General features: G+C 26.6%; 1 protein-coding gene across 1 annotated transcript; it reads left to right on the forward strand.

Annotated features, from left to right (window-relative positions):
- The first annotated feature begins 12,053 nt into the window (after positions 1-12,053).
- Positions 12,054-15,107, forward strand: LOC107863413 (40S ribosomal protein S13). Its single transcript, XM_016709316.2, has 4 exons — positions 12,054-12,331; positions 12,420-12,558; positions 12,661-12,847; positions 14,301-15,107. The coding sequence occupies exons 1-4, from the start codon at positions 12,236-12,238 to the stop codon at positions 14,332-14,334; spliced, it is 456 nt and encodes a 151-aa protein (XP_016564802.1). The 5' UTR covers positions 12,054-12,235; the 3' UTR covers positions 14,335-15,107.
- Positions 15,108-16,017: the final 910 nt, after the last annotated feature.

Here is a 16,017-nt window from a genome sequence, read left to right on the forward strand (position 1 = left end):
TAAAAGCTTCTCTATTTTTAAATGGTCTTCGCATAATTAATTTAATAATTTATAGGTAAATTCTAATAAGTCTAACATAAATTCTAATAACTCTAACATATATCTCACTTCAGTATCTTTTGAATTACTGGGCTTTGATACCAATTGTAGGGGGGTGTGGATATCTAATGTATGAAATAGATTTATTAGGTAGGTTAAAAGTTATGTAAAAACTGATTTTATAGAATATTTGTAGGTATAAGAAGAAGTCTCAAACAAAATAACTGAATAGAAAGTAGATTGGGATAAATTAAAATTGGACAAACTTTCTCCGTATCATGCTGCAAAAGCGAACAACCTTTGGATTGGCGGGCTGAATTCACACCTCAAATCCTTTGAAATAGTCACAGTTGATTATTTTAATAAATTAATTTCATTAATCCGCCTACTTGATTTCTTCTATAATCTTCTATCTTTAATTCGTTTTAGCTTCAAATCTTGTCATCTTCACACTATTTTAAAATTACAAATCAAAATATGATATTAAGCATAATTCATAAAATTAATGTTCAAAAAAAATATTAATTATGATGCACATAATGACTAAACATATAATTTTGACCTGACATGAAACATAACAATAAAGAATGCATTTATCCTTTAATTTATGTTTTCTTGTTATCGATCTAAAATTTTTGTGCACAAACATATGTAAGTATTTTGACAACTTAAAAGTTACAATATGGATCAACATGGTTCTCTTTTATTAGTTCACTTTTTTTTTTTTTTGACCCCCACGCCTGCATATAAGTCAGTTTCATCAAAGATTTGAATTTTGTTTATCACATAATTAGGTGTATAAGTAATTTTTGAATCACTATTCTTATACATCACCAAACTTGTCATAATAGTTGAATTAACTTCGCTTTATGTTATATATAATTCAAGCATATTGCAAGAATGAAGTTTATAGAAACTTCAAATTTTGAATATATTAATTGATAATTCAAACAATCACTTTCAGTTTTCACTAATACATCATAAGGGGATACCTTGTAAAAAAATAAATCGTTAAGTAAAATTATACATTCACTATTAAGAGTAGACATAAATATAAAAAAAATCGAATTGAATCTAACTAATTCGATTTTTGATTCTATCTCAATCTATTCTTTTTTCAAAAATTTAATTTTTTTGATTAAATGTTTGGTATTAGGATTACGATTATTCTATATATCAAAGAGTCAAACTTTTATTTTAAAAAATTAAATATTTTTTAGTATAAGTATTATACCTCATTTTATTTATCCAATATCAATTCATATAATTTTCATTCTTGGAGATCAATTTGACAAAGACAAATATGAAATTCAACCCCTTCTAAGGCAAGTGGATGTTGACTGTGGCGTGAAAAGTTTATTCACATCAAGAAAGGAACTAACCAACTATGAAGAACCAATAAAGTTATAGCCTCCCGTCACACAAATTACTTCACCTACTATGTTTGTCATTTTATGCTTAGCAGGAAAACTCCACAACTAAGAACTACCGATTAAACACCAATGAACGAAAATAGATAAAAGAGAAAAATAAAAAATAGATATTCTATATTTACGTTTAATTCATGTTTATTCCAATTCTTTTCAAGATCAAGACTATATGAAAATAAGAAAATTTTATTTCTCATTTGTAATAAAAATTATTTTAGAAGCATTGAACCAAATAGAATTAAAATTAAGAAAAATTGAATCGAATCAAATTAATTTCGTTTGGTGTTTGATGCACGTTTTAAAAAAAAAATGAAGAGTCAAATCGAAGTTTGATAAAATCAACAAAAGAATCGAACTCCTACCCCTACTCATTATACAAAATTATACAAATAAGTAACATAAATATACAAATTTATACTTTGTAGAACTTGATCATTTGACCCTAAATCAAAACAGATTGCAGATATCACAGTTCTTCAACACTTTGACAATGATATTTTTATTTTAATAAATCTAATTTTCCAAAATTACTAGGTGAAAAATAATTAGTATAATACCATTTACATTCTCATTGATTACTTCACCAGATTTTAGAATTTCATCTCGATCATTTGAATTGCATTTAAACTGTATACCTTATGTATACTATCTCTATTTTCTATATGATCTGAACTACCAACAACTGAAATTACACTATTCTTCATAGTTGTTTCTTTCAAAGTGACAAAAAATGAATAAGCAGATGAAAAAATAAGCAAAGATCTCTAAGTTTTTGCCTTTCATTTCAATATATACATGAACACACATGTTATTGTGTAATAATACAGTTGGAAAATGATCGTTCAAAATATACTTTATTTTCATGAAATTTATTGTGGTATCCACCTCAATTTGTATAGAAACATACATGTTGTCAATCCCCCACTAACCTTGTTCATGAATAAGAAGGACGAGCTATCCATGAAAAATGATGAATTAATAGAGAAATTGAGGGATCACTAGTGAAATTGATAAATCAACTGTGAAAATGAAATAAACTGCCAATCAATTGTGAAACTGATGAAGAACCATATACTAATTTGAAAAAAAAATAACTATGAAATTAGAATCCAAGAAATTATGAATATGAGAAGAGGATGTATCAAATACATTGGTTAGAGGTGGAAATTTGCCGTTATTTACATTTTTGAACGCGAAAAATAAGTTGGACAAAATCAATTTTCCTTTTATAATAGCAAAAATTTTAAGCTATCTTTTATGAAAAAAAAGAAATGTGACAATAGTTGGTACAAACTAAACTACTTTGTACTGTATAAATATATGAAAAAATTCACAAAATTACAATTTAAGTTTCCTAAAATACTAAAAATCACTTCACTAAGTAAAAATTATAAATATTCCTAATTTACATTCTCTCTCTTTAGATTTTTTAGATACATAACTTTTACCCTAAAAATTAAGATATATTCATTGCCACCCCCCTTCCCCCACCCCCCACCCCCTTCACCAATTTAATACCATTAATATCTAACCTCCTTCTTCAAAGTATTTTCAAAAAACTTTTTTCTCCCTATCCTCCTGCCCCCTCTCTCCCCCCTATCCTTCCGCCCTCTCTCTTTCTCTCCCTTCCTCCATAGCTCACACTTCTTTCTCTTTCTAAATGTTTTTGGTAGTTCTTTAGTTAGTTTTTCTTTTATAAATGTATATGTGTTTTATTGTTTTTTTTTTCTTCTATTTCAACCTCAAACAAAGTCAAGAATTTTATTATTATTTTTTTGATTTCAACCTCAAATAATGTCAAGGATTTTGTTTTTCTTCTATTTCAATTCCAGACAAGTAAAGTTGTGCACATCAAAAAGGTTAGGATTGCATCAAATACGTTTTTCATCTCATATCCATGCATATGTTACATAAGTATTTTTATGTATCTCTCTGTAGTTATGTTACATCTCAGACCTATGTGTATATTAAGTGCAACAGATACGTTTCCATCTTATATCTCGGCGTATGTTACATAAGTATTTTCATCTATCTCTCTATAATTATGCATTTTTAAAAGGATTAGTGAAATATATCTCTTGTATTTTTATTAAAGATACATTGAGATACATAAGTAGAAGTTATAGATACATAATATATCCTAGATATGTCATAAAGAAATACAATTTACAATTGAAGGAGATATATTTTTAATATAGAGAAATACATAACATATCTTTGTTCTATGTGACTCATATATACATAGAATATGTATTTCTATTTTTATTCCTATATATATATATATATATATTGTATTGTATCTCATGTATTTTTATCTATCGATACATGATTTAGTTAACGGATACATTTAATTAATGAGTAATCTATTTTCAGGGTATGAAATAAGTTTTTGATAAGATTTCACAACATCTTTCCAAGTTAGACAGCTTGTGCAATATCAAGTTCTAGAAGAATTTGAGAAATTCTGTCAAAAGAAGTAATTGAGATGTTCAGTGAGACATGCTTTGGCGAATCATTAAAAAAAATTGCAGCAACAAAAATAGAAAAAAGAGGAGACAATTGATTTTGCAAATAGAATGGAGAGAGATATTTTGAAAATATACAGAATAACTAATTATGTTTTTTGGGGGATTTTTGTCTGTTAATTTGAAGATATGAATAGTGATTTATTCCTTAATTAAGTAACTTTTTATTATTTTTCTTAATTAACGTGCATTAGTTGCTTCACTGGATGTATCACCAGAGATGTATCTCTTGTTAATGAATGTAGTGAAAAAAATAGTAAAACTGGATTTTTGTAATTTTTATAAAAAAAATTGAGATAATGTATAACTAGGGATAAAGGGACTTACGTAAAACACCCTGAATATATATGAAATTTTTCCATTAACAGAGCTAAGGAAAAAAAATAGAAATATACATCCTTAGATTATATATTGCACGTTATAGCAATACTTCTTAGATTGCAACTAATAGCAACTTTTAAAAGAAAAATAAACTAATAACAAATTTAAAACAAAAAAAACATTTTTTTTAAAATATATTTTTGTTAAAAAAATTGTCCCATCTTAATAGGAGTTAGTTATTATGTGGCTAAAATTATGAAACTTATTAATGAGCATGTTTTTTCTTATTTTTCAATTATATTTATATTCAAATTTAAAAAGAAGAACAAATATTCTCCTTCTCTCCCTAGTTCCTTCATACCTAATCCCTCTATAATTACGAATTAAAGTACAATATCTTTGATTTCTAATTTATAAATTTTAAATTTACAATAATATTGATGGTATAATTATCATATGAAAACTGATGTCAATAAATATTACTTATATGTTAATAATTAGTTTTGATCTATGAAAATTGTATACAACATAGTATTCGTATATTATTTTGTACGATTGAGTTGAAATCAGTTTATATATAATAAAGCCATATTTTAAATAATTTTTAATTTATAGGGTCTCAATTTATGAAATTGATTTATATAAGATTCTACATATAAATGTTGTATTCTTGTAACTGTTTTTAATGTATGAAAATGGTACATAATATGATATCAATTAATTAGTTTAATAAATTTTGTTGAAACAAGTTTATATACTTATTTCGTACTTAAATAATATATTTTTTTTAATTCTAAATGTATAAAATTGATATTAAAATTGATATCGATGAAGCTTCGTATATGTCACACTTGTATGAATTGAGTTTTATGAATCTGAGAATTGATAAGAAAAATAATGTTGTATATTGCATGACTTATTTAGTGTATATAATGGATATTTAGTGAAAACTATCACCACATATATTAGAAATAAACTATTATTTGATATCATTTTTTTTTGTTGCAATAAAAAGGGTAATCGGTATTAGACATGATTGATATTGATGTTGATTTACTATATTAACTTTGTCTTTTGGCAATTAGTATAGTTCAACAATTATACAAAAATATAGTTACAATCTGCAATAAACAATCTAAAAAGTATATATAAAATAATTTTCACACATAATAAAACTCAATACATTAACTGGGTCGGATTTTAATTTTAAAGGACTTTAGATTGCTGGGAATTCATGCTTCCCGTTAATGAAACTTTGAAAGAATTTTGAGTTTGCACTGTAATAGTCAACTAAATAATCAACCAATGAATTGGATACCAAACCAATTTCATTGTAAATAGGCTAACTAATCTTCGTAGTATACTGAAGATTAGGGAGAAATCAAACGAAAAATCATAGATTTTTTAAAAAAAGGTAAGAAGGATAATAAATGATATAATATTGACCATATTTCACTTCTTCCATAATTATCAACATAATTAAAATATTTTATCAATAAAGTAAATATGGAGAATTGTGTAATATTTTAAAAGTAAAAAAAAAATGACTGACAAGTTGCATAACGTGTATCAATGTAGAAAATGTCTTGATCAAATTTTATTCCTTACTTTAAGAACATATTTTATACGTTAACTGATAAAATTAAAAAATATATAAATAAAGATAATTATTGAAACCAATAATTATTCCTATCGAAATTATCAAAAGAGTAAATGAGGAGAGATAAATATTAAAGACTAAAAATTAGGAGATAATTTGACAATAATAATGCAAAAATATTTTTTTTAGTTTTAAAAAATTGCTATATATTACAATTATTTCTTTAATTCAATAATTATAAAGAAGGAAAAGTTCTTTTGGCCACAAAAATTTGACCCAAATTTGGCTACAATAGAAAAAAGTCATGTTCACACTATAAACTAGTTAACTTTTAGAAATTTTTGCCCTTTTTATCCTATATTTAAAATTCAATCAATACATTATTTATTTTCATTTCCCAATACATTGAAAACTATCTAATAAATGAGAATGAAATTTTTTTATGATGGATGAGACTTGTGTGTAGTTTTTTTTTTTTTTTTTAAATATATATTCAATGTGTGGATCCCACTTCTATTACACTCCCTTTCCAGTCAGATTCTTCTATCCCCGACAAACCAACACAATGCACTATACTATCTCTAATTTCTCATTCTCATTATTGTAGCATTTTATATATTATATCATTAAGTTATTAATTAAATCACATCTCACTTCTGTTCGGTAATTTACAATGTAATTATCATTCTTTTTTATTCAAGTAGCTCAAAGTAAAATTACTATATATGTATTATCTTCATTTTCCAACCATTTTGTTATTATACTAGATATTGAGGGGGCCGTTCTAGCACAGAACCAATATTTGTTATTTTTTTATCTCAGTTTATATGATACAAATAAAATTTAGATAATCAATCATACTTTTAATATGTTTTTAGATATTTTAAGTTGTTAATATTGTAATTTATAATAATAATCTTCAAATAATATATGTTACTCTCCTTATCCAAACTTTCACGGCATTGCTAGTCAATTATATTTTAAAAATAATCTAAGTTTTTATTTATTCTCATTTATAATACTTTTTCATCTATTCCAATTTAAGTGGCACTGATATAATTTCGAGAGTCAGCCAAATATTTTATATCTTTTAAAATTTTCAAGTTGTTAATTATTGTGATCTATAGTATTTTTATGTACTTTTTTGGAATAAATAAAAAAATAAATTTTTTAGATGTTTTAAATTGTATCTATTGTAATTTATAATATTTTTTTATATAAATTTTAAATAATATATATCACTCATTTTGTCAAAACTTTTGTGGCATTGATAGTCAGTTATATTTTAGAATTAATTTAAATTTTTAATTATTTATAATTTTCTTCTATTCTAAATTATGTGGCACAATGCTTAGATAGTCATAATAATTAATTAGGGATAATTTAGTAAATCACGATTGAAGCAGCGAAGCAGACATGTCTTAAATGACTTATAATAACTAATTAGAAGTGATATAATAAAATTACTGTAAAATTTTTTTTAAGTGAGCGTCATATAAGACGCCAAGTTAATTTAAAACATCAAGAGTTAATATATGATGTTATGTTTATGTTTATTTTTTTATTAAATATTATTAATTTTTTAATAAGATGACTTATAATAATTAATTAGGAATGATATAGTAAAATTACGGTTGAAAAAGTCAAAGCAGACATGTCATAAATGTCTATTTTAATTTTATTTTATTAAATAGTATTTATTTTGTAATACGTAAATGACTTATAATAATTAATTAGGGGTAATATAGTAATTCGGTTGGAAGCGGACACCTCGACGAAGAGGTGCCTGCTTCTTCACACTTATTAATAGTAATAATTTAAGTTATAACTTTAAACTATTATTATTTTTGTCCATGTTTTCTATTTTCTTTTTAGAATTTTTTAATTTTAGTCAAAAATTAGTGTTTGGCTATAAAAAAAATTCAGACACTTAGAAACCTGTGTTTATTCTTATATTTTAAAATTTTAAAATTTATCATAAATTTATAACACAATCTCGATTAAATTATACAGGTCTTTTTTAATTGTTGGGCCATAAATAGAATGTGGCTTTGCTCGAATGTAGAGTAGGAGTAATGTCCTTCTCCAAATTAACATTATTATGGCATCATTAATTTTTGTTGGTCAAGGTTGAGGGAAGCAGGTTCCCCAGCAGTCCACCACTGCTTCAGGGAGCAAACCCAGGTTGCTGACAAGTTAGCCAAGCACGGGGCAGCCTCCAACTTATTTGAAGAAGCTCATCTTTTGCTAATTCCACGTATGTATGCTCAACAAGAATTGGGAGTAGACATGAGAGAAACTTTTTTTGAAAGATCCATTAAATCAAATGCTCAAACATTAGCAGAGCAAAACTGCTACTCTTTTATAATTAACCCAGGCTGAAACACCCTGGCTATGTAATACCTTTTTAAATGCTTTATTTATATTGAATTGTACCCAGTTAATCGAAAAAAAAAAGAGTAATGTCCTTCTCCAATATAATTTTTGACTCAAAGAATAATATTTTTGGCCTCAATGGTCCAAATTTTATAATAACATTGTTCACACAATTAACTGATTTCTTTTATGACATATATTAATTATTGTATTTTTCAAAAAAAAAAAAAAGATTAAACTGCATAATTTAAATAATTTTTTAAATGTCATCTGAAAATATTTTAATAACGAAAATTAGAACTCTAAATACTTTAAACATAGTAGACATCGATATATTATAGAAATCATAAAAATTATATAGTTCATAAGTATCGATCCTAGTTGACATTAACCTACGAAAGCCACACATTAATATTGTAGTCTTTCACCTTTATGTTACACCGATTTGATAATTTATGAATCATTACTTTGAAAATATTTTACTAGTTAAGTTTTAAATCTAAAATTTTGCATGTTTGAATAATATTCAAATATAATCTGACAATATTTTTAAAATAATAAATAAAACTTAAACACTTTTGACATGATGGACATCAAAAATTTATAAAATTTATATTGTTTGACTCTAGTTAATAACAATCCCAGAGAGTCATACATTAATATTATAGTATGTCACTCATATATTAGCTGATTTGATAACTTAGAAATCATTACTTATATTTATTATTATGACATCTCATATAATTTTATAAATTATTATGTTTAAATAAATTTAATATATATTTAAATAAATATTTAAACATAATTTAAAAATATTATAATAACGATAGTAAAAACTCAAAGTACTTTAGACATGGTAGACATCGACATTTTATATAAATCATAAAAATTATAAGATTTATAAGTGTCGATCTTATTAACAACCCAAGAGAGTCACATATTGATGTTGAAGTTTTACGTATTTATTAATTGTCATCTTTAAAAAAAAAATTAAATATTTAAATAATTAAGTGATGATCCTAGTTAACAACGATCTAAGAGAACACTTACACATTAATGTAGTAGCCGATCTGATAACTTATGAATCATTAGTTAGATTTGTTATTAATCTGACCTCTAATTAAGTAATTTTATTATTTATAATGTTAAACCAAATTTAAAAATTACATATTTAAATATATTTTAAAAATATTTTAATAAAGATAGTCAAAGTTCAAAACACTTAAGAAATAATAGACATTGACACATCATAAAATTATATAATTTATTTTTTAAAAATCATTTATATATGAAGAATTTGAAATTAAAAAATATATTTTAATAAACGATCATTTGTACTTATTACCATTTTTCAGTATTGCAATTAATTTTTATGTTTAGAAAACAACAAAGACTTTAATTTTTTTGATTAAAAAAATGAATTTGTTTGTTTTGAAAGAAAAAAGTTATTGTAGTTTTTAATAATTGTGGACAAATTTGGGTCAAATTTTTGTGGTCATTTATACTACTTTCATTCCTTTTTATTTGCTTTATTTGAGTTGGGAACACCCTTTAATAAATCTTTTACTACTATAAAATGAAAAATAATTTTATTAATATATCCCTAATTAAAATTTCAACCCTTTTTCAAATCAATAATAATTACATTTATTGAACAAAGATAAAATAGGAAGATTTCAATCAAATTATTCTCGAAAGATAAAAAGTAATTAAAAAGAAATATATAACCAACTCACATGAAATAAATAAAAAGGAATGACGAAACTACAATTTAAAATGTAAATTGAAAGATACGCCCTCCAACAATATTAAATTAAAAATAAATTTAACTCAAACCTTATTCAAAAATCAAATTCAAAATTAAAGTTAAACATAAACAAAGCAGTGTGGCATACACTGCAAACTCACATGAGGCATGAAGATACTCTTCTTCTTCTTGTCTCTCTAAAAATATTTGGTGTGATTTGATTTTAAATGGAATCAAATTAAAAAATCGATATTTAGTTTGATTTTTATTTTAATGAAAATAGCTACAATTTGGAGAGCAATGAATTCTTCTCCAAATCTTCTCCTTCTTTATTTAATTTAAGAAAGAAATCAATTGCGTTTGGGCTTTCGGTCTCTGAACGAATAAAGTATATATATAAATTAGTTGAATATATGATATTATTTTTTCATAACTAAATATAAATATTTTATGCCTTATAATCATTAATTTGATTTTAGTCTACTTATTTTCACATGTACTACTATATTTTTAAATTTCATTTCTTGAAAATAGGAAAAAAAAAATACAACACTCTAAGTCTGATTGTCTATATGTGGTATAGTGTATAATTTGTTTTTAATTTACTCAATAGACTGCTCTTTTGATTTTTGAAAGGTTGACTATTTTATTTATAACTTTATGTTATTTTATGGATTTTAGACATGTGAAATGGGGTAATCCTTATAATTATGCAACATAAACATGCTAAAGTTTCAAAAGAGTATTAAAAAATAATGTAAAAGATTCAACTATACTTATCTAGTAATAGTAGATATCAATTTATTAATTTATAATGTTCTTATGAAATGATTGTTTCATGTCTTTATTATTTTTTAATTATCAATTCATCATAGCTAGTTATAAACAAAAAAATTCCAAATTGATAGTTTTATTTTAAAAATTTTAAACCAACTAACTTGCTTTAATTTTAATTTTAATCAACAATCAATCCCCATGGAATCATGAGCACACACTATTTTAAGAAAAAAATTATTGATTGACATTCTTTTATGTCTTGAAAGGCATATTATAATAATAATAATATTGTATGACAATGAATATTTATAATTTATTGGAATTGAGTAAATCAAAGTATTATTTTTAATTTTGTTTTGGTCAATTATTTTTGGGTTGATCAAGAAACAAAATTGAAAATTGAAATAATTAATAAGTAATTAAGAAACATAATTTAAAACAAATATTATAACTATGACATAATAAAAAATTTAGACATAGAAATATAAATGACATATTCAACTTTTATTTATCAACTCCACTTCTCAAATAATTAAGATTATTTTGATTAATTTATTTAAAATTTTATTCAAAGATATCGTTTTAATTTGAAATAAAAAGTTTTTAAATTGGATGATATAATTTTCAATTTTTTTTCTCTCTCTAGTTGATTAATATAGAGGAATATGAAATTTAGATTTAAATGCATGTAGACGTGTGTGTATATCATCGTAATTTAAAGAAAGATTTAATATATATTGAAAGATAAAATATTTTATTGGGGTAAACCATTAAATTTTAATTTAAATAAGTGATAGATATATTTAAGTTGAACTGAGAAAGAGTTGAATTTGACGTGAAATATAAATTTACTTATACATTATACTAAAAGGAGAGTAATCATATAAAATAAATTTATTATTTTTTTTAATTATAAGTAAATGTATAATTTTTTAATTTAATTAACTATATAATTTACTATACATGAAAAATACTTAGCGTCTATATAAATCTTTTTTAGTTGTTCCATACGTTTAGGGAATAGGAAAAAGTTAGTGCATTTATTAATATAATTTGGAGGAGATTTATCTAAGAAAATATGATAAAATCTAAAATAAGGCTATGTAAATTTTTTCATAATTATGACCAAATTTAGGTAAAAAAATTGTGGCTATTACACTTCCCGGTAAAAAATGTTGCTATAACTTAGTAATAAACAAATCCATAAATATATACAAGATAATTTCTAAATACAAGGCCCATCTTTTGCCAGAAACTTGGTTAACCTAGTCCAGTAAGATGAAATTTAGAAGCCCAAAGTAGCTGCACTGTAATACAAAACCCTAGTAAAACGCCATAGATTAAACAATAGAGGCAGCTTTGAGAAAAAAATCCTTGCGAACAACCAAAGGTAAGGCAGACCACCCCAAAGTAAGGCATCATGGGTCGCATGCACAGTCGTGGTAAGGGTATTTCAGCTTCGGCTCTCCCTTACAAGAGAACTCCTCCTAGTTGGCTCAAGATCTCCGCTCCTGATGTAAACTCACGCCACCTTTTTTGTTTAAATCGCTTCTTATTATTTACTGTTTGTTTAGGAATTTTAATTAAGTGTTCTTTGATTTCAGGTTGAGGACAACATTTGCAAGTTCGCTAAGAAAGGATTGACACCTTCACAGATTGGTGTGATTCTTCGTGATTCACACGGAATTGCTCAAGTTAAGAGTGTCACTGGTAGCAAGATCTTGCGTATCCTCAAGGCCCACGGTATTCTTATATATGTCCTTTTTTTAATGGGAATTGTTATTTATATATGAGTATTTATGTGAATGTGTTTTGATATGCGGGTGTTTTGGGGAAAATGGATAGGGCTCGCACCTGAGATTCCAGAGGATCTGTACCACCTGATTAAGAAAGCTGTTGCCATTAGGAAGCATTTGGAGAGGAACAGGAAGGACAAGGATTCCAAGTTCCGATTGATTTTGGTCGAGAGCAGGATCCATCGCCTTGCTCGCTATTACAAGAAAACTAAAAAACTCCCACCTGTCTGGAAATAGTAAGTCCCTTGCACTTCCCTGTCTTGTTTATACTGTTGTCTTGTGTCTACTCCTTTTTACATGTAGTATCATTATTTGATTCCATTAGTTGCTGGACATTGATTCCATTATGTCCTTGTTAAACATAGTTTTTTTTTTATTTGACTCAAATGAACTGAGGACTCCAAAAGAGGGTCAGCAGTTAGTTGTTAATGTTAAAGAGAGGTACAGTGGTTGAGAGAATGAGTTGTTGCCTGCTCATTGATAATCAACTCATAGTTTGCTCTTGGGATGAGTTAGGCCCAAGCTCCATTTTCTCTACATTGTCTCAACGTCAAACCCATCCCTATTCTTTATTCGGTCAATTCTTAGCCTCCGTGTTATATTCTCTGCTCCACATTGCCAGGCTTAAGTGTCTGCCGAGGAATAGGGTGTTGTGTCATCTCCTCATATCATGAGCTAGTTTTTGGAATTGAGCTAGGCTTAGTATTTGTTTTCCTTGCAATTTAAAATTTTATCTGAGATCTTTCTAATTTTTAAAGACTCTTGGGTGACATTGGTTTTATACTGTTTTTGCTTGTGATACCTGTCCAAATTGAGCTAAGTGGATTGTGAGTACTCATGTGCCAACTCTTTTTGCTTTTGATACCTGTCCAAATATAGGAAAATGGATTGTGAGGATTCATATGCTAACCTCCAGCTAGATTGGGATTGTGACATGGTTTAGTTGTTTGCTTCTAGATTCTTGATGTATACTTCATCGTCGATGAAATGTCCTGGTTCTTGTGTAGCAAGCTTTGGAATTGTAATAAGACACACCATTCCTTGACATATTCCTTTACTCTGTTCTAATTTAATTTTAGTATCATTTTGTATCTAAATTTTATTGTTAAAAAATGCACCAAGAAAGCTACTATAATGTTCAAGGAATGTTCAAAATAGTGAAGTTGTTGTTCGTTATCAGATGTGGATATACTCAAATACAGCAAAGTTTTAGTGTTCTTACTGTAATAGTTCGGTTTAAACAAACTGGAGTGCTTATGCTGGGACACACAACATAGAAATCCTTTGACATTGATTCTTCAATTCGTCGCTTTTTGCTTTTCTAAATTTTTTTGGTGATTTTCTTAAGTGGTTCTGTTCCCGGGTCTTTGGTCTAGTGGTATGAGTTTAGCATGCCATGGAGATTAGGGGCACATGTCTGGGTTCGATCCTTGTTGCAAATAAAACATATTTAAATGTAAAAAGATGAGAGGGGTGGGCCCATTATCCGTATTTTCGAGCATTGTTACTCATTGGTTTCCCAGTTGTAAAAAATCTTACATGGTTCTAGACCAACATATGGTGGAATTTCCTTTTTTGGTTATCTCTACTACTTTCTGTTTAAAAACAAGGTCTGTGCCATCTTATACATTATCAGCGATCTTTATATAAATGAAGGGTGCTGATTATTTTTATTTCGTTTATGTGCAGCGAATCTACCACTGCCAGCACACTGGTGGCATAGGGTGAAACGCGAGCTGGAGTAGCTTTGGCTGATGACGATATGTAGTTTTCTCGTGTCATTGCTTACTTGCTAAATCCAATTTTGTTTGATTTGATCGTGCTACTCAATGGAAGAGAGTTTTGCTGTGTTTACCAAGTATTGAGGATAGATGCTTTTATTCAGATATTCATATGAATGACTTTGTTTCTCAAGCTCAAAAAACCAATGTTCATCTGGTATGGCTGCTCCCTAATTTGGCCTGCAGAAAATTGTGCTCTTCATTTTATATGCATGGCAGTGAACTTGCAAAATGTCAGCGGAAATTCCTTTTTTAACAGACAAGGGCATTGGTGAACCTCTTTGAGGCTTATCTAGCCATGACGTATTTGTTCTAGCTGGGGATTTAAAAAGATAGTTGTGGAGTTTGAATCTGAAGGGGGTGGTACTTGAAAAGTTGTACCAACAATAGTTACGTGAGACCATCTAAAACTTTGCCAAATGGAAATTGGAAAAGTAGGCCCGTAAAATTTTTACTTGGCCCTGCAATTCATACGCATCCAAAATTATAAAATCTGAATTCTCCCAATTCAGGCCTCTCAAAGTTTACCAAACGCAAATGTTATGTCTTTATTAAATTATTGGTGGCTTGGAAGTTTGTAAGATATAGCAAGTTATTTTGTTGATGTCTTATGTGTTCTGTTCGAGAGTTTTAGTTTATTTCTTTTAGAAGTGGGTTTGTGAAGGATTGAAACAGATCTTCGTACGAGTTGAAGTTATATTTTTTCCAAAATCAATCTGGGTATTAAATTGCTGCATTTTATTCTGTTCAATGGTTGTTACGTTAAGAGGAAATCAAGATTCTTTTTTTTTTTTTGGGCAAATGAAGAACCAAGGCTGGCCTCAGCATAAAGCAACCGAACCCAAGGCTGTAGGTCCCTAATTGTTGGGGCCTCATTTTATATGTTTATAGTTTTATAAATTTTTTTCATTAGAAAATATTGGGAAATTTTTAATATTTTTTCTCATTTTTATGTTGTTTTAGCTCAAATAAAATTGTTACTTTAAGTAGGCGTTTGGCCATGAAATTTTTTTCACTTTTTCCGAAATATTATTTCACTTTAGTGAAAAAAGTGTAAAATAGTGGTGTTTGGTCATAAAAATATTTCACTTTAGTGAAAATTATTTTTGAAAAAGTGAATAAGTTTTGTTTTCACTTTCACTTCTCTCACAAAAAGTTATTGTTTTCATGGCCAAACGGGGAGATTGTTTCCAACTTCACATTTAACATTAAAGAAATTTCTTTTTAATACTGCTCAGTATTTTTTTTAAAAATGTTAATAAATAGGAGTAACTTAGTAAACTATACCTTGTATTTTATTGTTTTACTTAATAAATGTGAAAAGAATTAAAATAAATATTAAAGCGGGATGGATGAGGAGAAAAGTAAGAAATATTTTAATAAAATAAAAGATTTTATTATTTTTCAAATACATATATTGCCTATAGAGTTTCTATAGAAATCCTCAGCCAAAAGAAATTTTTAAACTTAAAATTGATAAAATCTTTCTTAAAATCAACAATGTCTCAAGAGAATATTTTGAGAAGACCATTATAAAACAATTTTATTCATGATTTTACATCTCAAGAACTTCTAAAATAGACTTCAAATAATATATATAACAAGTAAAGGCCTCATTTTGAGGT

This window comes from Capsicum annuum, chromosome 3, assembly GCF_002878395.1.
Source record: "Capsicum annuum cultivar UCD-10X-F1 chromosome 3, UCD10Xv1.1, whole genome shotgun sequence".
NCBI lineage: Eukaryota > Viridiplantae > Streptophyta > Magnoliopsida > Solanales > Solanaceae > Capsicum > Capsicum annuum.